The 25,826-nt window shown below is 46.5% G+C and overlaps 1 protein-coding gene across 12 annotated transcripts in view; it reads left to right on the forward strand.

Annotated features, from left to right (window-relative positions):
- The window catches only part of OBSCN (obscurin, cytoskeletal calmodulin and titin-interacting RhoGEF), a 3,169,051-nt gene that overhangs the window by 1,881,456 nt on the left and 1,261,769 nt on the right, over positions 1-25,826 (forward strand). For all 12 annotated transcript variants that reach the window (XM_069647058.1, XM_069647065.1, XM_069647061.1 and 9 more), the window contains 3 exons: positions 6,838-6,945; positions 10,295-10,443; positions 24,294-24,494. In XM_069647058.1, coding sequence (XP_069503159.1) covers positions 6,838-6,945; positions 10,295-10,443; positions 24,294-24,494 — 458 coding nt within the window. The remainder of the gene's footprint in view (positions 1-6,837; positions 6,946-10,294; positions 10,444-24,293; positions 24,495-25,826) is intronic.

Below are 25,826 nucleotides of genomic sequence, written 5' to 3' on the forward strand. Positions count from 1 at the left end.
TCTCAGGGGGAGAAACCGTCAAACACAAGGTAATACTCCACTTTTCAAAACGGAACTGAGGCCAATGGGCACTGCGTGTGCTACATATACCTGCAATAAAGTTCAGACGGAGGCCTCCGAGGGACATCGACTCAACCAGGCACTGACGCCATCGACTCAACCAGGCACTGACGCACAGCGCCCTCTGCTGAAATTTTTTTTCCAAGGAAGCAAGCTGGATATTGGGAAATATCAAAAATAAGGAATACGTGGAGGAACATCCAGTCAAAAGAACGTTACCATGGGTAAGTAACTTGTTCTTTTGGTGGATTGACAGCCGGAGGAATTAGTGTGCAGCAAGTCCACTTTACCTCCAGAAATCGGTGGATTTACTGTGCAGTTATTCCGCCAGTGGTAAATCTGCCAATAATTCACATGGCGTTGTACGGACTCCAAAAATGGGGAATTACCACCACTTGAAATCCTGTGGTAACCCCAAGGGACCCAGTGGTGGTAATGATAATCGAGTTTGATGGTAATTTGGTGGAATTACCACCGAATTACTGCCAAACTCATAATGAGGTCCTAAGAAAGGAGAGAAATCTGTTTCAGAATTGACAGCCAGTCACAAAGAATGGGGAGTAATACCTGAGAGAAGTCAGGGAAGAAGCAGGTGGAAGGGCAACCTTTGAGAGCCAATTCTACAAGGAACAGGGCAAGTAATGTGACCTGTATAGTGCAATGGGCCATGTCAGGAACAAAACGTAGAATTGTGCACTTTTTCCAAGTATGGAGCTGGGAGGTGGAGGAGTGACCAGAGGAGGGACTGGAGTGAAAGGAGTATTAAATCAACCAAGATCTGTCTGGCAATGTCAGGTAAGCTTCAGGTAGAAACCTGATTTGATACATGCTCTACAGGAAGGAAACAACAAGCCAAACTACTTAATATCCTTTCACAAATCTGAAAGCCCATATACATTGGACTCATTTGTCAAAGTTTGCTTGCTACTTTTCATCCAAAATTCAAAATAAGAACTACTGCTGCTCTTTTCAGCGGAAATGTATAGTTCTTGAATACACTCACTACCTTCAAACGCGTCTTGTTATTTATTCCTCATTCTACCTAAAAAGGCGGCTTGAAAAGACATGTAAACATGCAGTTTGCTATGCATCGTCAAACACTGACAACATGATCTGTTGCTTCGTGCTTCTAGTTAGAAAACTAAGGTGCAGGGAGATAGGGTGATTTGCTCTGGTCACAAAATATGAGCAAGTGTGGAAGCTAGACTGACAGTGCGGGGCAATGGACTCCTTGTCAAAACTACCAGCAATTACCTTTTAAACAATCGACAGACCAGGCAAGTTATTCTGATATTTTGATTTACATGCATGTTTATAGGCCTTATTGGTTCTAGTGTGTACTATGTCTGGACCATTGTAAGTCCTATATAGTGCAACAAGATTTCAAATGCTGTTGACTACACTGTCGTTATTGTTATCTTACTCTCTTAATAACTCAAATTTATCTCTCAGCTGTGTAAAATGTTCTCCAACCCAGGGAACCAGGTTCATGGGAAAGTTCACAAATTGTGGGAAATATTTCAAGCTGGTCAACCTTCGAGTAACAGGATTCACAGATAAGATCAGTTCAATCAATAAACAGACGACAGGCGGTCTAGCTAGCAGCAGTTATAATGACTATCTTGACTCTGCATGTCTCCGCTCTGCTTGAAGAGAGTGACAGATGGAAAAAGTAGACTCTCTCAACCTATCAACTTTTAAAATATAGAGAGAATAAAGTTGCTTATTTATGTGTTAAATGCATGTGTTCTCCTTTGCCTCGTCCCCTTTTCTCCATACCATGGGTGTTCCCAGCGTGCCGAGATGGAACCAGAGCTTTAGCACAGCAGAGCACACTTCCCCTATAAATTTGAATGCAGAGACTAGGCAATGAACTTAAGTGCACAGCCCTACACTTGCCTCTGCTCACCATCCTTCCCCTTAGCCCCTTTCTCAGCATTGGATGGGTCGGAAGCCTAGTGCACAGCACTTTTTTGTTTTTCTTTCTTTGCCCCTTCCCTGCAGTATTTTTTGTTCCTCCCCACCCCCCCCCCCCCCGCTCTCTTCGCTGTTCACTTGTTTATGCCAGGTTAAGCTGGATTTACTGTGTACATTTCATGTCACAAGTGATTCTCGGCAGTGGATACTTATTGTGGCCGTGCCTCCGCAGATGGGAAGTGCTCTCTGGTTCCTCTCCAGATCACCTCAGAAGCGTAATCGAAAGAGAAGGTGAGTAAAGTTTTTTGTATTCTGAAACCCCAGTCAGGCAATTCCTTCCTAAGGATAGACCGAACCAGGATGGCTCATACTGTGTCTGGTGCAGTTAGCCACTGTATCACCGGGGTGTCCCTGAGGCCTCTGTGGGCTGGTACAAGTGATTTCACCAAGGACTCTTTGGGGTCTGTGATGCAGCTTTGGCCTCTTCTGCCGTTTCTACTGTGGGTTATTTTCCAGTGGGTGTCTCACTTCGACCCAGCACTTGTCACTGTTTTCTCAAGAACCGGGCGCAGGGCCCTTAAGAGACCTGTGACTGAGGTCAACTGTATGCACAGCGTGTTGGTGGGGTGCATATCTGTCTTAACAGCGACTTTTTCTGCTCTAAAGGAATCGAGAGTGGGAATGACGTACAGTTCTTTATCAGTGACATTGTCTGGCTCAGGCTAATTGCCTGTAGGCAATGATCGGAGGTACTCTGGAACATAGTTGTCTGCATGGTTCTAGCAAAGACTGCTTTTTTAAGAGGTTTCAATCAATTCGTCACTATTTTAACATCCTGATAAAGGTACTGTTAGTGCCATCCCTGGGATCTCCTCAGCCCCAGGGCTCCATTCATCGCGCTCCTCCTCAGACCATGCTCCTGATAGTGCCTCATTTATTATTAATATTAGGGTACTTATTAAGCACAAATCTAGCTTCGGGAACCCACAGAGCGCTTTACAATCATATGCCTCCTAATTTGCAACCCCTTCCCCCACTTTGCCACCTAAAATCACAGCGTCTGCACTGACACATCTCCAGCCACCACTTGATCAACAGCCTCCATTGCAAAGGGATGCTTTGCCACCTCCCTCCTCCCTTAACAAAGTCTCCTCCAGGGTACCTCGATACCTAAGGAGTAAAACCAGTACCCATTGATGAGCCAGACAAGGTGCCTACTTTGAATAATGCATTTCATGAGTGAATTCAGGCCTTATGGTTTACCTGGGGACACAGGTTCCAAAGCCTCCTTAGGGGTACCAGGAGGTACTCTCCTTGGTTCTTTTGACTTAAGGCTTCAGACAGTTCTGGTGTTTACCTGCAACCAGATGGGGTCAGAGAGGCTAGTAAGCTTTATTATAAACTATTCTCAGTTGTTCTGGATGCCAAAAAGGTGGACGTTTGCTATCAGGACCTTCGATTTGAAAATCTATGCTTGATGTCGCAGCTCCAGGCCCACTCCACATTTGTGACTGCAGCCACTGTGTTTGTCAAGAGCCCTAGCTCTGTAACAGCTCCACTAACTCCTCTCAGTCATGGTTACACTGCAAGTAGCAAGCCCTACCAAAATTCATCTCTCCATCTCTGTCAAACGAATGCAGAGGCTGTCATCGTCGTGGCAAACCTCAAATTATGTTGCCAATCAGATGGCTATGACTCTCTGTTACATGTGGAGTATCAGGCTGGGTTACGGTCAGGTATGGTGGATGCTAAGCAGGTGGCACAAGATATAATAGAGGCATTTACCATCACACAGATACAGCGGCTAGAAGTAGGGCCTTAGTGGTGTCTATGAGAAGACATGCTTTGCTGGGGGCTGCCAAATTCCAGAAGGATGTGCAAGATCATATGCCTGACCCTCTCTTTTATGTATTTGAGCTGTTTAGTCCTGATACGGATGAAGAAATGATTAAAAAGAAAACTAGCGCTCAGCCATCCATGTCTTTGGTTCCCTTAACCAATCACATGTCTTAGGCTGGTCTATCTTCTGCGCAGAGTCAGCATTCAATGGACTGTCATAACAGGCAGGGCCACCCCCTATTGCCTCAAGAAAGGAGCAGACTCAGGCCCTCTCCTGATAGATTCTTTGCTCAACTACCTCCAGCCACCAACCCAAAATGCTCAAAATGACATGAGGATTCAGCTCCCTCACAGAGGGCCACATTCGTTAACTGCTCAGGTCTGGTGTTCAATCTATACTTACCCCTGGGTGTTGTCAGTGGTGGGTAGAGGGTACCACCTTCATTGTCCTCCCTTCCCTCTCCGCCACCCCAAGTGGAATCAGAATCACTGAAAGAAGAGATTGAAGATTGCTTCCGACGTGTGCATTCCAGACTCAGAGTGGGCTTAAGATTTTATTCAAGGTTTTTCACCATCCCCAAACAGAACAAGACAGCCTTTGGACAGTGCTGGAACTTTCTGCTTCAACATTTCCCACCCAAAGAAAAATTCAAGATGTTAACACTTGTCTGTATGCACTCAGCTTTACAGCCAGGCTGTCGGATGGTACTTTGGATCTGAACAATCTCATTTGCATCTGCTGATTTGACCCTCCTCACACACAACACGTATGCTTTTCCACTGGCAACAACCATTTTCAGTACAAAATGTTGTCATTCAGCTACAGCTCAGCTCCCAAATGTTTTACAAAGCTGACAGCCCCAATGGCAGCATTCTTACATCTCAAAGGCATTCACGTTATCCTTATTTAGATGACCGGCTGATCAGGGTGAGTTCTCCTGATCTGGCCGCAGAGAACCTACAATACCTCTTAGACCTACTGTTTGGGCTGGAGCCATCGGTCAATGTCCCAAAGATCACCTTTTGTCCCACTGAGAGCATAGAATTCATCAGATTAGTCTGGGACTCCTCAGCAACCCGGGTCTTCCTGATGGTGGAGTGAGTGAGGGGTGTTTTTTAAACAGCATCCATGTTTCTGAGTCACAAAGAGACCCCAACCATGTCGTTTCAGAGGTTCCTGGGCCTTATGGCATCCTGACTTCTGGCAGTTCCCCTGTCCAGACTACATGAACGCTGTGCCCAATTATATCTGGCGGCAAGATAGGATTAGATTTGGGATCGCCAGTACAAGCAAGTTGTGATTCCGGGCTGGCTATACAAGGAGAAATTCACGCTGACAACAGACTCCTTATGCCTTGGCTTGGGGTGATACTGAGCGAGCTACAATTACACAATGTGCTGGAATTACACAATGTTTGGGGAGAGGACGATGCACACCAATATTTCCATTTCCTCGAGCTGAAGATACACTTTCGGCCCTTCAGGAATTCCTGCCAGTCATTTGGGGATCAAGATCCTGGCTCCCAAGGCTGTCTGTCCTTTTTTTTTTTTGCATTACAGTGAAAAGGCCTTTGACAATTGTGTCATGATGCAGGCAGTCCATGTAGCACAGTGTATAATGAGGAAGTCGATGTTTTGAGCAGATTAGCCCTCCCAAACCACAAATGGGAATTGCCTATCAACACTATTAGCTGGCTTTTCAACTGGAGGGGGTGCCAGAGGTGGGTCATTTTGCCACAGAATCAAACAGCAAATGCTGCAAATACACCTCTTGAAAGTGAAGGGGAAGCAGATGCCTTACCTATTCCCTGGGACAACCTCTCAGTGTATGCGTCCCTTCCCTGGCGATGATCCCCAAAGTTCTGCAAAAGGACCAGGCATTACAACAGGCTCTTGGTGGCCCTGGTCTGGACAATGAGGCATTGGTTCTCAGATCGACTGCTCATGGCACATGGAAAACCTCTCCATCTACCCCTCTGATCAGATCTCTTACACCAACAGAACGGGAGGGTTGTTCATCCCTCCCCTCAATCTCTTTCCTTGGGGGCTTGTCATCTGGTCATTCTGGTGTTTTGGAATCTCCACTGAAGGTGATAGTCTCAACCAGGAAGGACTCAAATCACTTGCAGTAAGAAGAGAAGTAGCAGATATTTTGCAGTTGGATGCTAGATCACAACAAAGATCCCTTGCATGCTTCTGTTGATGACATTCTGTCATTAATGTCAGGCTTGACAATTTCGGCTACTAAAGCCTCTTCCTGTAGGACACATTTGGCAGCCTTAGAGGCTTACCTAAGTGTGCCAGACAGGTTGATACCTCTGCTAATTCAGTGATAAAACAACATTTCTATGGACTTTTCCATTGTTTCTTCCAACAGCAATGAAGCCCATTTTTGGTACTACAAAAGAAAACTAAACAAGTGGAGGATGAAGTACTCCCAAGTGTGCTGGAGAGGGAGTTATTCAGAAGGAATTTTAGAGCAATACAATCACTCTTTAAAAAAAAGGTGTTTATCATTTGGAAACCAAGGCAGGCCTGTTAGGTTATTTTACCTTCCTATAATCCACTTGCACAGCTAGTAAGGTACATTTTATGAATGCTATTATGATCCTCTCTTTTTCACTCAGTAATTGTAAAATGTGTACCTTCCCTGGTAGGTTCTTTCATGACTTGCTTTCTTATCACTGTACTTGCAGAAGTTTGAACAGTGGAGGAGATACAGTCTAGTAGCCAGTATGTTTAGATTGCAGGGATCTATCAATTGGTTGCCTATTTGCTTCTAGACCAAGATGCCTGATATTGCCTATGCAAATGTTATGCTGTGCATTTTGGCACTCCCTGGGGAAGGGGAATAGTGTCTTGCTTAGTTAGATTATGAACCGACCAATAAGCATGTGGCATAGTCGGACAGCGTTTCTTACATGCAGGTGTGAATGCCAATCAAGATCCATTGCAGTTCAAAACATTAACCATTTCAATTTGTATTGCCTTTTCGTTTTCTCTCTCCTTGTGCTCCTCCAGAAGGTGCATCCAAACCCTCGCTTTCTATGGCTGATGTTGGAACAGAGGAATTCTTTAAGAAACTGACAACACACATCACTGAAATGGTCTCTGCTAAGATGACTCAAGGTAAGCATGTGGCTGATGCACAGAAAGCTTCTCGGCTTCCATTTGGTCCATCCGATTGAGAGATTTTCCAATGATTCCTTCATTCAGGATAGCCCTTTTTCCTTTTGAATCCCACTTGCTTCAAGATGACTGGCTGGGCATTCTCCGTGTTGGGATCATCCCTTTTGAACAACATACTACTGATCTTAAATAAAACTAGCCATTGCTTTCAATTTAGAAAGTGCTGGATATCTGCTTCAGCTTCACTCAAGAATATGACAACAAGCCTATCTTGGTTTACCGGGGGCCAATAAGGCGGCCTTATGACTCCTTATAACTATCCCTAACAGTACATAGCCAAGTATGCATTGCATGACATAATGTAGGAAACCACCTAAAATACGAGAGCATAACATCCTACACAGCACAGCGTAATGTAGCATTCAGTGATATTCATTGAATGATTGCAGTAAAAAGGATACCACTTGCTCCTAAATCAAACTAAAATCTATTTATTTTGAAAGTTGCTTTGTCAAAATGCTGTCATGTCTGCAATGGAAGCATCTTACCCCATGTGTCTTTGTTCTAAACATTGTGTAATGCTATTCCAGAGCAAAACAATGCGCTTCTCAATTTAAGTGATGACTATAACAGTCTGGTTAATATACAAACATTCAACAAATAATCAGGTTCCTTACACTAATTCTCACAGCGCTTATTTTATATATTACAATCTGCCCATTAACAGACTTGAAACTTCTCTTGAGTGTGTGAAGGCTGCACTCGTTTGATAAGGTCCTAACCTGGACGGACCCGCACTGACAAACACTACTCAAACTCAAACCAAAAATGCTCCAACCACTAACAACTTCTCACACATGAGTATGATTTCAAAGTATATTTATATGGTTTACCATGTGGTCATGATAGTCATCATTACATGATTTAAACAATTTCATTACAAAACATTTTAGATGCTACATATTACTTGACATAGTGCATGAATCTCGATTATACTTACAATCCAGTGTGAATTGCTCGCCAACACGTGTTAGGCATAGACCGAAACACGGGTTGTCGAGCAATTGGCATAGGATTGCAAATATAAACAAGATTCATGCACTATAGTAGTATTGTCATGATGACTACCTCCGGGCATCCGGATCAAGCCCATCAGCCCCGGGAGCAGGCATCCAGACATTTACAAAAACCCCAGCAGCCCCAGCTAGGGGCTGTCTGGGTTCAGTCCTGGCGCCGTAGGCACCAGGCTCATAATAAAAATCAGTCCTGGCGCCATAGGCGCCAGGCTCATAGACATTACTTACCTCATGCAGACCATGCTGCAAATAAATCCAAGCCAACGTGAGGCCTGGATGGGACTATTTTACTACAGGGACTGTTTTTTACACGGGTGTGGTCCTGGGGAACTTCTTTCCTGGGACTACTTTGGAGGCTATTTAAACCACGCCCGAACAGCAGCACATGCTTCGTGTTATTCTGCATCCAGCAGCGTGACTCTCACCGTGCCTGCAGACAGCATCCAGTCTTCTGCCACGCCCGCGTGCCTGCAGCCAGCATCCAGTCTTCTGCCACGCCCGCCTCGAATCCGGAGCTCCTAGAATAAAGAGGAAGAAAAGGACAAGGTTAGAAAACAAACTTATTTCAAATTCCTCACCTGATTCCGGATCCATTTCATCTCCCAACCTGGAAAGTACATCAGTCCTGCACACCTCGCTTCGCCAGCTCCAGCGCGGCGCCATACTCACCAGTTCTCACAGCATCTTTCGATCCGGCACTGTCTCCATCATTTCTTCGCCGTACTCCGGCACCTAGGGGCACAAGAATAACAAGGTGAGCCAAGGGAATCAACAAATACCTCTTACCACCATAGACTTACCTGATTTACCACTGGCGGTATTATTCTTCATATCTTCATATGCCGCATCTGTAAAGAGGGAGAAAAACAACATGTTAACGCATGCAATAGTTACCAGACAGTGTTGGGTAACACAGACTCTTAGCAGCTACGAGACCTTCTTCTCACGAACTCAGTTGCAACTTAAGGAAGGAAGGGGACAAGAGTGAACATCGGGCACATTGAACTCTTTGAACTTGATACTTACCAATCGCGCCTGGGACTTCAGAGTCAATGCTTACCGGAACTCTCCCAACGCCTTCAAACCAGTGAAGTAACTGGTATCTACGCGCCCCTGCAAGACACACAGGATGGAGAGCTCATCTTTTACAAACATAAGGAAAATACTTTTTCGGGTCCAGCAGACAAGACTAGGCGGGCCAGTCCAGACAGTCATCTCTGCACTACGCATCACGTTGACGGAGACCGCAGCTGTCCTTGTCCGATCGACACCCCTGTGGGATCCAGGTGAGCGTAACAAGTATGCAGCATGTAACATGCTTTGTAATGTAATTGTTTATATCATGTAATGATGACAATCATGCTTCATTAGAGCATTGAATTTAAAATAGTTTTGGCATGTGTAACACTATTCATTTTAGTTGAATTTTAATCTATCTTTGATTTGCACTTAATGTGAAATGAAATATAATGTAATCATGTTTGAAATTGCTTGTAGTATTGGTGTTATTGATTGTTAAACTGAAAATGAAATATGTTTTATTTGTTATATTTTTAGTGGAATGTATTTGAAAAGTTTTTTTAAAGGTTGAGTTCTCTCAACCATAAAATAATGATGAACAAATATATATATCATGTGATGATGACTATGATGATCACCTTGGAAACCATATAAATATACTTTAAAATCGTATTCATGTGTAAGAAGTTCTTAGTGGTTGGTGCATTTTTGGTTGAGTTTGAGTAGTAATATACAAACATGATGTATTGCAACAAACATTCAATTTCAGCTTATAATTAAACTTGTCAGCTATTCATATTTCCTGCCATTTCCTACCTAGAGTGTTTCACTCTTGCTAGAGCTTTTTCAGGCTAGAAAAATAATATTTACCACAACATATAAGTGTACAATTCATGTTCAATTTGTTCTTGATTATGTCCATTTTATGGGACAATTCTGCAATTTTCAAATCACTTCACATGCTTTCCATTTGCTCTGCATGAATACTTATGCCAGTGTTACATCAATATATTTCTAATATGTACTACTGACTCTAATTTTGATACATGGTGAATATAATTATTGTAGTTGCACTGAGGATCCCTGTGTTGAAGAATTCTTGTTACATTTTTGTTAGTCTCTTGTTTTGTGTTTACCAGGGCATAACATACCACACCGCAAAGCATAGCACAACATAACATCCAATGATATTGTTTTATCTGAAATTATGAGCTTGCTCTATGTAACTCCCCACCCATTGTCCTTGATTTCAGCCTCTCTTCGTGTCCCTGGAATGCCAGGGATGGATAGTGATGACGAATCCAAGACCCCATCTGCATCTCCTCGTCATGGCCGCTCCAGACCATCTTCCATCGCCATGGAATCATCCTCTGAATCAGAGGACGGGGATGCCAGAGGAGAGGTAATGTAAAACAAAGAATGAAAAACCTGACTCGCTGCTATTCATGACAAAACGCATGCCTTGAGTTTTATTGGTCTTCCAAAAATGTCTACTTAATGAACAAGATGTGACCAAACTGTTACTTTCTAGTAAATCCAGTGGTAATTAAGTGGGTTACAATCCAAATGCAGCTACAACAACATTAGAAAATGTGTTGGTATCATCTATTGGAGGCCTGCTCTTTGCAATTAGAAAGTGCCTAATGGCTCATTTGTTCCAGAGGGAGAAAGTGACATGGGATACTGGATGTTACACATGACTTTAAGTCTGTGACAAAGTTGCATGCACAAGTATGAAAACATGCCAGTGACACCACAGACATTGCTCTCACATCAAATTGAGCATGTAGCTGCTTTAGGAAGAATTTGACTTCTGCATACATACTTGCCACAGAAAGATCCAAAACACAATAGATTGATTTTTTCCAAAGCATGTCAAACAGAGAGGCAAAGCCATAGACGGACACAACCTATAAATGCAGACAAATGAGGCTAAACTACACACATTCTAGACTTCCTATATACGTATCACACACAGTAAAATAACACTGTGGAAAGCCAGATGAAATATACAGATCAGAAACAGGACAGACTTGTCAGAAATTATAAAACGTAATAGGCACACTAGGAAAACCTCAGAAAATGCATTCACTTTTTCACAAGGTGTTCCACAAGCCTGGGAGACAATACCATAGCACTGAAAACACACAAAAATTCGACAACAGGATAGGGTCCCCTAAAAATGTGCGCTTCGTTCAGAAATACTTATGATTCTGGGAACACTGTGGTAATCCTAAGAAGACTGCTGACAGACCAAACCATGACAAATATAGCTCTCCTAAGAGATTACCACTCCAGTAGTTAGTGATCTCAGCGATATTGCTCTCACGTACTGTTGTCAGTGGTATGGTATTACATCATGCAGCAAATTACACCTGATTATTACAGCCATTGTTTAAAATCCAGCTGATGTATATTTTCAGACATTTCCAGTTGCAAATGTATTACCACCAACCAGGTCAACAATTGACCACCGGCACTAAAAGACTGCTGGCCATATCGAATTTCAAATGAAGGTGAATTGTAAGATATATTTTGGTTATATGCATGGCTTCTTCACTAAGATGTCAGGCCTGATCTAATGCACCTAGTATACAGTCCCACCTTGCAATTCTCTACAAGAAACAAGCGGTTTGATCAAAACTCAAATTCATTTTTAAAAAAATGAACGAAAGTTGCTCTCCAGGCTTTATGTAGAGGAAGTCACCACAATGTTACACAATCAAAGCCAGCTTGCCCGCAAAAAATAAAAATAATGTGCCTGCTTGAATCTCACCATTTCTCACACATAAACATCAATTTACATAAACATATCTCTACTTGTCTGATTCTGAATAGCAATAGACATCTAGCTAGAGAAAGTGTGGGATTGTCGGTTTCTAGCTTGGTATGTAATTCAATGTAGGCCAATACGCATTGCATGTAGGTCTTGCAGGTTTGGGTCAGGGAAGTAGTGTTATCAATTTAGAATGCACAGACTATTTCAACTCACCCACCCAACCCGGGAGAATGCTTTGATAGTTTTATTAAACAGGTGTAAGTGTCCCACCCCTCTCATCTCACTAATGGAGTGCCACTGTGCAGTTTAAAAAATGAAAGGTATATGGGATTTCCATTTGCATCATTTTTATGGGAGTAGAAATGACCGAGTTAAACTTGCTCTCATTTTCCCTTCCTAAAAAAAGCTAAGTCCTTCACTGAACACACATTATCATTAGGCTGTGGTACAGACATCTTCATATCACAGATGAATGTTAACTGTTTCTGTGAAACCACTTTGGGTACAATTTACACAGAGCTCTGCGCTGACTGCACAGAAGGGCTATCTGTATCTTTGCCACACATATTAAAATGTATTTAGGGTTGGATTAAAATGACATCTCATTGAGAATGCACTGTGCATATTTCCTTTTTAATCAATCTTTTCATATCGCCTTCCAAAACCACCCCCCTTTCTGGAATTTAGCAGAAAAATGAAAATGGTGCAGAAAGAGCAGATATCATTTTATTTGGGGAATTTGTATTATCACTTTGAATTGATCTTTAATGGTGTAAAGCCACCAGAGACCCTCATGTGTTCTCAGGGAATTCTCTGTTAACAGGCCCCTCTTGATCTGCTTTCATGCAGGTTCCCTTCTCTGCAGGTTCTCTTATGGACAGGACTCATCTCTTAGAACCAGAATCTTCCCATCTGCAACCCTTAACTTGGTTCAATAATCCCTCCATCCAAGAAGAACAGGTTGTGTTCCTACCTGCATTTCTTTCCTGAGTCAGATTGCTATTGGCTCTGTGCTCCAACTTTTCAAAGTATCAAATATTTCTATGCTTATGTCAGGATCAAGTCACACTATTCGACTGGCCCAATCTTTATATTGGACTGCCTCATAGTCAAATACCCTTATTGAATAACCTCCCTTCTCCCAATCTTCATTGAAGGATCATCATTTCTGTATTTGGAACCAAAAAAAGGTGGGGGGCCAATCTGCTCTCAATACTTTGAAAGTCAATGGGCCTCATTACGAGTCATGCCGGTAAGGGAAAAATGATGCCGGTATGTAAATACCGGCATCATTTAACCTTCCGTAGCATTCTGACCCACAAACCCAGTATTAACGGCCCCGTTATTTACTGTGCCGTAAATAGCGGCATAGGCGCGTACACGCGCCTCTTCAGGCAGGAAATACCGTCATGCCGGTAATAGGTGCCAATTACAACCCACGCAAACATGCAAATACCGGCATCGCGAACCCGGTAATAACGGGCTGCATGATGCCGGAAAACAGGCATCGCGGACCACCCGCAAACAGCAACCAAGATACAAGACAGCTGCCACAGGTGCACACAATCCCCACAGGTGGAGTCAAAGGAGGCTGTGCCAGTATGAACTGAGCACACCTACACACCACACCCCTTCCTACACCAAAATGCTACCACTAGCATTTGCAATCATGGCGCAGGAGGACATGCCTATACTGCTACAACTACAGCAACAACAGCAACAACAACAACAACTACAGCAGTAAGAACAGGCAGCACAGAGGAGAGGCAGGAGGAGAAGGAGGGTGAGACAGGGCCAGCAATTACCACCAGCGCAGCCACCAGCGCCTCGTAGGCAGCCACCAATCCCTCGCACCAGACCCAGCCCATTCAACCTAACCCCTGAGCAGATCCACACCCTGTACCGGTTGGACCGTGACACCATCACCACCATTGTGGACATGATACAGAACGACATTGCCAGCCAGATACAAATACGCACTGCCATCCCCTACTACTGAAGGTGGTGTCTGTGCTACACTTCCTGGCCACAGGCACCTACCAACACACAGTGGGCCAGCTGCATGGCATTTCACAACCACTATTCTCACGCATGCTGAACCAAGTGCTGGATGCCCTCCTGGAACACGCAAGCACCCACATAGCCCTACCACGGACTGCCCAGGAGATAGCCGAAACCAAAGTAGGCTTCCATGCACTGGCAGGCATGCCCAATTGTGTTGGTGCCATCGACTGCACCCGTGTGGAATTGGTAGTCCCCCATGCCATAGAGGGGCTGTACTGCAATCGCAAGCAATACCACTCCATCAATGTGCAAATGGTATGTGACTCCAGCAAGATCATCACCCATTGCTGCGCCCGATTTCCTGGATCCACACATGATGCCATGGTACTGCGCAACTCCACGCTACCCCGTCACATGGAGCGACATGCCGGACCACGTGCCTGGCTGCTCGGTGAGTTGCACAACAGGCCCATAGCCATGCTGTGGGGTACTCATGTGTGCGGATGCAGAAGGGGGTGGGGGTACTGCACCCGGGTAGGAAAGGGGGGGGATACTTCACCAGGGTGGGAAAGGGGGGGGGTTAATAGTACACCTGGGTGGCAATAGCCAGTGAGTGGAGAATGAATGCAGGGCTAAACACTCCTCAACTGACCCAGCCAAACGGTACATGACACTTCACTGGGCCACATCTCACAAATAATGCATATCGATGAGAACAAGTAAGAGGCACAACCAGGCCACCCTGGTGATGGCAAGCAATGCATGAATGAACAGGATGGCAAGTGTGACAATGTGGGCAGTGTGACCATGCATAGTAAATAATGAACAGCATGAATTGGAGTCAAAACATTGTTGCACTACCACAGCATATCTGCCTCAACATGCATGATTACACCCTGCATCATCTATTGAACGCCATCCAGACTACCACACCTCATGACAGTATAGATTGCACCTAGGTAACATTTTTTCATGCTTACAGGGACATGTGCATGGCCACACCAAATAGCTGCCGCCATGACTGTGCTCCCTGAATGTGGCAGTTCAGAGTGACACACACCTATTTGAATCTGCTTGCAGGTGATGGAGGATATCCCTTGAGGCCGTGGCTACTCACCCCTGTGCGTAACCCGCAGAACATCCATGAGGAGGAGTACAATCGTGTGCACACCCGTACCCGTGTTGTGATTGAGCAGACCTTTGGCCTGTTGAAGGGGCGGTTCCGCTGCCTCAGCAGGTCTGGTGGGGCACTCCTATATAGGCCTGAGAAGGTGGCAAAGATCACCATGGCCTGTGTCATGCTGCACAACATGTGCGTCTGGAGAAATGTACCACTGCCACCTGACATTGACATGCATGGGCCGGGTGAGGATGATGAGGATGGAGACGGAGGTGAAGTAGCCCTCCTGCCAGTACGTGATGCACGGGATGGCTATGCTGTACACCAAGCACTAATTCACGAATACTTCTGAAATACAGGGGCTATGAAAGACTCTTGTCAGTCAGACACTGGGCCAATGTGGAAATGCACACAGGGAATGTTGGGAGTTGGGCACTGAACACCGTACCACATTAAATGGATGCACACAAAAATAACAATGTCCAGCCATGGATTTTTCTTATCACAACGTGTGTATTATTTACAACAGCAAAAATGTGCCCACTCCCCCTCCCAGATTCCCCCAACAAACTCCCAGTCCCCCCCCAACAAACTCCCTGACCCCCCCAACAAACACCAACACCCCCAATAGACTCCACAAGATGCACCCCTTCACCCCCAACCTTGTGTCCCACTACCATTGTCCCCCCACGCTACTTCCGGGACTTCTTCCTGTCCAGAGGCGGCATTTCAGTGTGCCTTGTACTCCTACGTTTGTGGCGCGCTGGGCTGGTGGGGACAGATGAAGCTGGTGTGGAGGTAGTAGGTGATTCGCTGGCAGCTTCCACACCTCCTGCAAGCCGTGGCCGCTGCATATGAAGCAGCATTGAGGTCAGCACCTGTGTCACCGCCCCCAGGCAGTCCCTCATTAGCCGAGCCGATGCATTGACAGCGGCTGCGTTTGCTTCGATGGCCGCTGTGGTCCCTGCAATTGCTGTGGCAATACCCCGCCTGGTTTCCTCCCCGTCTGCTATGTACTGGCGGAGTAGGTCTAACATGGCCTCCTGTTGGGCCTCCACCATCGACAATCGTGTCTCCAGGGTTCTGGAGGGGGCTGGAGTGGTGGGTTGTGCAGTCACGTGGATGACATTTTCGGGACTGGACTCCTCAGAGGTGGGTAGGTCACAGTCACGGAGGCAGGGATCAACTTCACTGCAGGTGGGTGACTGCAGGTGTTGGGGCGAAGGGGTGGGCATGGGGCACGGGGTGGCCGGGCCTGTCACCTCAGTGTCTCCCTCAGGCTCCACACTGGCATCAAGTTCTTCCCCAGTGGAGGCGGGTGCTTCCAGGGACTCCCCTTGGAAAGTGTGGGTGTGGCCTGCTTGTCTCCAGCGGAGGTGGTGGTGGTGGTTGCCCTCTTCTTACGGTGTGAGGTGGATGCCCTCGCAGTTGTCTCCTGGGTTGCTTCTTCCTCATCAGTGCATGGGGGGTAGAAGAGATGCAGGGCATCAGTGATGGTGTGACATGGCAGTGGCGGTGCTGTTCATTGTTCATTTGATCATGCTTTCATGTCTTACAGGTGTGTCACGCAGGGTATTCAGAGGGGGCATGTAAGCATTCACTAATGGCAGGTGGCATGCCATTGATTTTGGGTTTGTGTGAAGTATCACATGGGCAAGCTCCAGGTGTGTTGGCTGTTAAGGGATGGGCACTCAGCATGCATTTCAGTGTGGCAGCGTTTGGCCCACCATCTGTATTTGGGTATGGTCATGTGGGTGTTGGGAAATGCATTGCCTTGCCTAGACTCTCTACCACTTCACTTGTGCTACTTCATGGTCTCCCCTACAGGGACCTGCAGGGTCACTCACCTCCTTCCGCGGTTGATGCCGCACCCATCTCCAACTCGCATAATCCCTCGATGGACTCAGGACTGATGAATCTGCTGGCCGTCTCCTCCCAGGGCATCAATTTGGCAGGGGGGTGGGCATCCCCGCCTGTGGCCATGGCCTCCCTCCGATTGGTGGCCATGATATTGCATACCCTCAACCGGAGGTCATCCCACCGCTTCCTGCAGTCCCTCACACTGCGCGGGGTGGGACCTACGGCTGATACCTTGCGGGCTACCTCCTGCCAGATTTGCCACTTTTGTTGCTGCACCTCCCGCTTCTTGTCGTGGGATTGTATTGTCTCTCCATGTGCAGCTAGAGTGTCCACTAATATGGTGAGCTCTGCGTCTGAGTAACGCTGTTTACGCAGCCGGGGGGTGGTCTCCCTGGTAGCCTTTGACATCCTGTATGGATATCCACTGTGCTCTCCGAGTATCGGCTGGTGGTTATGGAGGATGGCAATGGATTGTGTTTTTAAAGATGGCCACCAGCCCATTTCCCGTTCCTGCGCGATGACGTAATTTCCGGGTCAGTTTTTTGGCGAACACGGTATTACCATGCCGGTATTACCATGCCGGTATTTAGGGGTTGGTATGAGGCGGTACTGCTATGGGCGGGTCCCGCGATGCCGGTATAGGGGAGTTGGAGGCCCTTTAGCGGCATGGCGGTATTGCCACTACCGGCATGGGGGGGACGCGCGTGCTCGCGCACTCGTAATCACCCGCTATTAGCGGGTTCATACGAGCACGGACCCGCTCATTCCGGCATGCCGGTAATGAACCCGGTTTTACCGGGCAACTCGTAATGAGGCCCAATGTGTTTTTATTCCATCATTCACAGTAACAACCAGCTACAAAAATGAGAAATAGATTGTTGTGCTCTATGATTACAGATGCATGTCTGGGGATGTGACATGAATGTATAGCATATTCATCCATTATTCTATGAATAGTAATCATTTTAATAATGTAATGTGTAGTAGTACCAGGAAATGTAAAGAAGAGACACTCAGCTTCGAAATGCATGTCCCATGTATATAACTGGTATGGTTTCAAAGTTATGAGCCAAAAGGTATTGCTTGATATTTGAATGATACCCTGCATTTTCCCAGTCATCAACATCTTATGCTTCAGCATATAACTGACGTGAACACATCTGTATAATGAGTTCAGTGAAAGATTAATTTGTAATGAGATGATAGACCTGCTTTGTCCTCCTGCATTAACGTAAAAGATGGCATAACAGATGCTAGGCTTTAATGCAAGACAGGGTTCAAAAGTGGCACTTTTAATGGGGGAATTTACTTTTGAAGCTTCAGCAATAAAACAAACAGGTTCGTACCAACTGATACTAATCTCCAAGTACATTGCAAATATCGAGCTATTGTGATTTTAAGTTTCTTTTATTAAGAATCCCCTGGGGAAAAATACTGTCAAGTGTGGCAACTGGTTTACTCTGAGACGAAACTCTGGTCAATTTTAAGTCGGCACAATATTAGGATGAAATGAACACATGAGGGATTCAAACCAATAAAAAAAGCACCACTGCTTTTCTGCACATTTACCCCATAAGATATTTTGCACCATCCAACATATTTTTATAAACTTTGTACGATAATCCGACAGTGGTTGGTAAAAGAAATAAAGTTTACTTTAAATAGAGTTTCAATTAAATAATGATTCATTTACTTCACTTGATGTATGTTGTGTCTTGACTGTCGTGTAGTCGAAGAGTCCTCTGTCCACAAGTGCCGCACAGAGAGAATCAAAGTCACTCTCTGTACAACCTTTGATGCCACAGGTGGGAGATGTTCTTCCGGAACTGCGGAACTCGTGGAACCCCGAACCACTGTAAGGGAAACACTGGTTAAGTATCAAGCCAAAACAGCATCAACAACCAACCAATCAACAAGTAAGTGGAACGGTCTTACCAAGAGGTGTCCGTGGCGTATCAGTTGTACCTATAGGGGAGGTTCCGAGACCCAACAAGGCTGTTCCTTCAGCAGTGTAGCGATCCCAGCAGTGTTGCAAGAGCCGGGCCCACCGGGTGCCAGAATCCGCACAATGAAGGCAGAACGTAGTGGATAGAAGTCCGAGAGGCAGTCCGTGACCGTAGCAATGAATCCAAGAAGCAGAAACCAGAGCCAGGGGTAATCCGATAACAGTCCGTAGTGAAATCCGAGTCCAAAATCCAGAGGTAACAAAAGATAAGTATAGCGCCGTACAGGGGTCCAAGAGAACAGCTGTGAAGCACCGAAGCACTACGATGCAGCCGTTTAAATACTAGCGCTGCTACTTCCTCCCGGTCACATGAGCCGTGACTGCATCACGTGAGCCTATTTGAGAAACACGCGAGCGGGAGGCGGTGGTCATGTGACGCGGAAGAAGCCGGTCTCGCAACCGCCAGGGAAGATGCCAATGGAGCAGGCGTCTCCGTGGGCAATCAGCATGCCGAACCATGCGCTGTGGCACTTGGCGCCGTGGCACCTGGGGATTCGAGGAAAGCACATGTGAACCGGAACCGGGCAAGAGGACGGGGGCGGGAAACAGGAACCCTAGAGGAACTGAAGGGAGAGTGAGTGGAGTGTGTGACAGAGTGCGTGACAGAGCCCCCCCCAAAGGCCCACGACCCCGTGGGCACGAAGGATTGTCCCTATGGAACCGCGCCACCAGACGGGGACCCAGGACCTCTCCTTGGGGCCATAGCCTGACCAATTCACGAGGTACTGGAGGCACCCCCTAGAGACACGGGAACCCAGAATGGCAGAGACCTCAAACACATCCGGGGTGGACAGAGACACTGGAGCCACAGGGGAGCAAAGCCGCGTGGGAGCGTGACAGGGCTTGAGCAGGGAAACATGGAAAACGGGGTGAAGCCGCCAGGACCCTGGAAGTGCAAGACGATAGGACACAGGATTGATAACACGGGTGACAACATAGGGACCCACAAAACGAGGCAGAAGCTTGTGGCAACCCACCAACCGCAGGTGACGAGTGGACAACCAAACACGGGACCCCACAGAATACAACGGGGCCATCACCCGTTTCCTATCCGCCTGCGCCTTCATGGACGCCTGAGCCTCGACAGGATGAGTCGACACCTGAGCGTGGATGGAGGTCAGGTCCCTAACACATGCAAGGGCAGCCGGGTTGACTGAGGGAGGCAGATCCGTGAAGGGCAAAACACGAGGATGCTGACCATACAGCACATAGAACGTGGAGAAACCAGTGGAGGAATGCACGGCGTTGTTGTACGCTAATTCCGCGAGATGTAACACGTTTAACCAAGAAGACTGCATCTGTAAGGTCAGACAACGCAGGTACTGCTCCAGCGTCTGGTTAAGACTTTCGGTCTGGCCGTCCGTTTCGGGATGGTATGCTGAGGAGAAGCGGACGTCCATACCGAGTAGCTTGGGCAGGGCCCGCCAAAAGCATGACGTAAACTGGGAACCTCTATCCGAGATGAGAGCCGAGGGAAGCCCGAAAAGACAGAAGACATTCTCGAAGAACAGTCGGGCCAGTGTAGGTGCAGAGGGGATGCCCTTACAAGGGATAAAGTGAGCCATCTTAGAAAATGAGTCGATGACTACCCACAAGGTATCAAAGCCCCAGATCCGGGGTAGCTCAGTAACGAAGTCCATGGTCAAGGTGTGCCATGGTTTTGGAGGGACAGGTAAAGGAAGCAAGAGACCCACAGGGCGACCCCTACGATGCTTACTCTGCGCGCAAACAGCACATGCGTTGACGTACGATTCAACATCCCTTCTCATAGACGGCCACCAGCACCACCTTCTCAACAACTCCAAAGTGCGTTTCTGACCGGGATGTCCATGAACCGGAGCGTCGTGGGCCCACTCCAAGGCCATGTTGCGGGTATCTACCGTGGGCAGGAATAGCCGATCAGAAACAAAGGGAAGACCGTTGTGAACCACCAAATCCCAATCGGACAACTGATCTGGGTGTAAGGTAACCCAGTTCCGTATTGCGTCAAGCAAGGGCAAGGTCGGAGTACACAAACAAACCCCCTTACCGACATCTAGAAGGGTATCTGGAAACGTCGGCAAGGCCACCCCCCAGGGGAACGCGATAAGGCATCGGCTTTGCCATGGATAGAACCTGGGCGATGTTTGATAACAAAATCAAAGGCCGCAAAGAAGAGATGCCACCTGACCTGTCTGCTGTTGATACATTTCAGGGACGCTAGGTCCTGTAAGTTCTGGTGATCGGAATAAACCGTGATACGGTGCTTATCACCCAAGAGATGATGTCGCCAAACGCGGAATGCGTCCATGACCGCCAGTAGTTCTTTTTCGGTCACGGTATAGTGGGACTCAGCATCTGTGAACTTACGGGAATGGAAAGCCACGGGGTGAAGATGACCAGAGGTAGAGCAAGTCTGTGACAATACAGCACCTAGGGCAACGGATGAGGCATCAGCCTCCACTATGAACGGCAGTTCGGGGTCTGGGTGCTGTAGAATAGGGGCGGTAGTGAACGCCGTCTTTAAGGCCTCAAAGGCTCGTTGATGTGCCTCTGTCCACAAGAAAGGAGAGCGAGGGCTAGTCAGGGAGGTAAGAGGAGCCACCAGAGATGAGAACCCAGAGATAAACCGCCTGTAAATGTTAACGAAGCCAAGGAAAGACTGGAGCACCTTCAGGGAATCGGGGACCGGCCAGTCCAACACCGCTCGAACTTTGGAGGTATTCATGGCTAGCCCTCCAGACGAGATGTGAAAACCAAGGAACTCTACGGAGTCGGCATGGAACTGGCACTTCTCAGGTTTGGCAAACAAGGAGTGGCTTCGTAGGGGGGAAAGCACTTCCTTAACGTGTTATACGTGTTCCTTCATGGTCTGGGAGAATATCAAGATGTCATCTAAATAGACCACAACGAACACGTCCAGGATGTCAGAGAAGATGTCGTTCATTAACCTCTGGAACGTGGCCGGAGCGTTGCACAAACTGAACGGCATGACCGTGTACTTGTACAAGCCATAGCAGGTACAAAAAGCGGTCTTCCATTCATCTCCGGGACACACACGGACTAGATTGTAGGCACCACAGAGGTCCAATTTAGTGAAAACAGTGGCGTGCTTGAGACGGTTCAACAGGGGCGTGATTAGTGCAATGGGGTAGCGGTCTTTCTTCGTGATGGCATTGAGTCGGCGATAGTCCACACAAGGCTGTAAGTCACCCTCATTCTTGGGTACAAAGAAGATGGGGCTAGCCGCCGGGGAAGTAGAAGGACGTATCTGGCCCAAACGGAGGGATTTCCGAATGTACTCCTTGAGGGCTAGGTCTTCAGTAGGGGAAAGGGAATAGATACGGCCTGTGGGAATAGCACTGTCCAGAACCAGATCTATTGGGCAGTCGTACGGACGATGTGGCGGTAGGACTTCCGACGAACCATGGTAAAACACTCCCATGAAATCTTGGTATTGAGCTGGAATGAGTGTGGAGACCAATCCAACTGTGTGGTGTTCTGTAGAGGGAACAGTGGGCTCTTCTAGGGTTAATTGAGCTATGACTCCCAACGCTTGAGCAGGTGTATCGATGCTAGTGGTTGCTGTTAGACAATAGTGTTGACAGAGATCGGATTCAAAATGCACCGAACCCACTTTCCAGTTAATTAAGGGATTGTGCTCTCACAGTGTTCTCACTTTGCATTAAGGCAGTCTTCATTTAGCCCTGATTTTTCCTCACAGATTCATTACAGTACCTTCAACATAGCCCATTCGTCTATCTTTGAATGGGGCTCATTACAAGTATGGCGGTCGAGAAATAAGGGTGCCAGTAGCAATATACCAGCACCCTTTCTGGAGCCGCCATACTACAACAATGCGGGTAGGGGGCCCGGTCACCCGACAGGCCTGACCTGCCGGGTTTTCAGCTGCTTACTGACATGATTGTCACAGAAGCACCAGCACAACGGTCCTGGTGCTTCTGTGTCCCCATTTCCATAGAGTCCTGCCTGCCACAGTGGCATCGGGATATCAAGCGGCAGTACGGCTGTTACGAGGTTCCCGGAAACCCACCACCTACCAGCAGGTTTTCCGGCAACCTCGTAATGAGGCCCAATGTGTTTTTGCTGTAGACAGATAGCTCATGCTTCACATTGCTGCATCTGCTTATGGGATTAACACCTTTTAAGACCAACTCAAAACTGGCTGTGAGATTTACCATTTTTGGGACAAAAGTTTATCATACATTTTGAGCATTGAGTTTTTAACATTGCTGGGCCGTAGTAATGTAGTTTCCATCAGTGACACTGCATTTGCCACCCGTGGAAAATGTAGCACCAGCACAATAGCGCAGTTTTTACTCTGGATATTGTTTTCTCACCAGTAATGGGTGGTATTTAATCACCAGCGACAATGGCAATATCCACTTCTGCAATTTCTCTCCAGTCCTGTCCAGTTTGCACTGATATTTATGCTCGGGTCTCTTAGTATAAATGACAATTTTGCATCATTTGTTGTGTGTAAATGTCTTTATGTGTCAGGAGCATGTGCAGAATTGCCCGGCACCATTTTTGGCAATACTGCTCTTGAAGTGTAGCTGGTAGACAGAAAGTGCTGCAGACAACCACCCCCTTGGCCTCTGCAAAAGAGTGAATGTTATTGAAAAGACATAAGTCAGAAAAATATTTTTGTGACATTAACAAAGAATTTTGAGTTGGACTTGCATGGGATATTTACGGCATGGGTACATACACAGTAATGCATAGGATTAACATGGATAATGTACTCACTGCAATACTTTCTTTGTAGCCCCTGGGGTAAATATCCCATGGAATCCCAACTCATAATGAGAGGCATTTAAAGTATTACATGCGCTTACCATGTCCACCTTACTCATCAATAACACATTAGTCTTGCTCTAATACCAACAGCACAGTAGATTTGGCTATACATACCATAGAGGGCGCAACATAATCAGGTGCTGCTCTGGGAGAATATGCAAGTTTTCAGCAATTGTGTTTATAGGGCCTCATCACGAGTTGGGCTGTATTCCCGGCTGTAATACCGCCGACTGTAATAGCCCTAGCGCCGACTGGTCCGGTGGTATTACCACCGGATCACGGGTTGGGCCTTAACGATAAATCCCCATTCCTGAATGGGTCCATTGGATCCAATGGGGAATTTTCGTTGCTAATTCTGCGGGCTAATAAAGCCGGCTGTAATACAGCCGAAAACAGGGATTTTCACCTCCAGAAAAAAGCTGGAGGTAAAACAGCCGATTTAGCGCCCAACTTGTGATAGGGCCAGCCCTTAAATACGGCGGTAATACCGTTACCACCGCATTTAAGGGCTACAGCCCAACTTGGCTTGAGCTTCAGTGGCAACAATACATTTCTGAATATATTTAATTATAGAAGAGTATTGTTATGTTCTTATTTGGCCTGTGTGTAAACATCTACAATATGTGATATGCAGTACCTGGATAAGCAGTTTGACTGTGGTCCTAATTTACTTCATTGCTGTAGATTTTTGACATCTACATGGCCACAGCCGACTACAATCCTGTTGGAGCAGATAAAGAGACCATTACGTTGAAAGAAGGACAATATGTGGAGGTCCTGGACTCAGCACATCCTCTCAAGTGGCTGGTCAGAACGAAGCCTACGAAGACAAGCGCCTCCAGGCAAGGTTGGGTGTCTCCAGCCTACTTGGACAAGCGGTTTAAGGTAATAGACATCACTGTTTTGTTCCCTTGTTTAATGAATGTTTCTGCTTTGCTTTGTGGATGTAGGTAGCAGGGCAGCATGGGCCTACCACAGCATACAATTACATGTTTGTCTGTTCTGTTTATATATTTTGTGATCTTATTTATTTTATGTAACTTTGGGGATTTTTCGCATGCCGCTTATGGCACTTGGTATCCTATTCAGAACGCTTCATAGTATAGAAAACATGAGCACATAAGTTCATTGGAAAAGGCTGCATTTATAGACACTGGGCTGGTGGATTAGACATAAAAGGTTACATCAGCTTTCATAGTGTTTCGGAGTTTTGTGGACTCGGAGGATAAATAGGGATGCCTCAGCCAGTTAGTAGGATGGGCTAAAAGTGCCTAGGAAAATGTAGGCTTCTAGGTCCCATATGAAATTTAAGGCAGTATCTGTTGACTCTTTGTTCGAGTTGAAGAAAGTTCCAGAAGGCAAAGAGTTGTCACTTAAGAGTCCTCTCCAGACCACATGTACTTAGTCCAGTGAATGCCTGGTCGGTTCAGAGGTTCTGATGTTAGTAGTCTCGGTAGTTGGAATGGGTGCAATAACTTTGGAAGGTATAATCGTGCCCTTCAGTGTAGATTGAAATTCATGAGGATCTGATCAGACCAAGATTGGGGTAGCTAGCAGCTTATGTTAAGGTTGAGAATTAAAGACAGTTAGAGTTCCATGTTGTGAAGTGCTTTACTGGATTGATGGATGCAAGCTAGTCTTGAATGTGTGAGGTCAGAGAGAATGTTGGAAGGTAAGAATGTTGATGTATGAGCAAGGGAATGCTAGTGAGCTGGCTTTCCAACCCAGGCAGTTGGAGATATGTAGCCAGGTAGCGGGAGCCAGTGGGTTCCTCTCATGTAAGTTATGGACCTAAGTATAACTGGAATAAAGGACTTATTTGTGCCTTAACTGAAGTGTCTATGGATCTTTGTTATTGCATTCCAGTCTATGCTCTCCAATGTTAATTGGTTTATCCATTTGTTGTTTTCAGTCAATATTATCCTTGGGCCTCATTACGGGTCCGGCAGTAACTTTGCCAGTGCTACCGGCGGGTTGCCGCCAGACCCATAAAAATGTATTGCCACCTGACTTCCTGATGCGACTGACTCATTACGAGTCCAGCGGCCGGGAAGTCAGGCACCAGTATATTTGATAATCCCCATTCCCATAGAGTCCTGTAGGACTCTATGGGAGTGGGGGACACGGAAGCACCGGCACCGTTGCTAATGGTGCTGGTGCACCGTGAAGGGTTTGCCTACCGTGACAGCTGCGCCCGGCATGGTCAGACCTGTCGGG

Source organism: Ambystoma mexicanum, chromosome 2q (assembly GCF_040938575.1).
Source record: "Ambystoma mexicanum isolate Mex_15411 chromosome 2q, UKY_AmexF1_1, whole genome shotgun sequence".
In the NCBI taxonomy this organism is placed as follows: Eukaryota; Metazoa; Chordata; class Amphibia; order Caudata; family Ambystomatidae; genus Ambystoma; species Ambystoma mexicanum.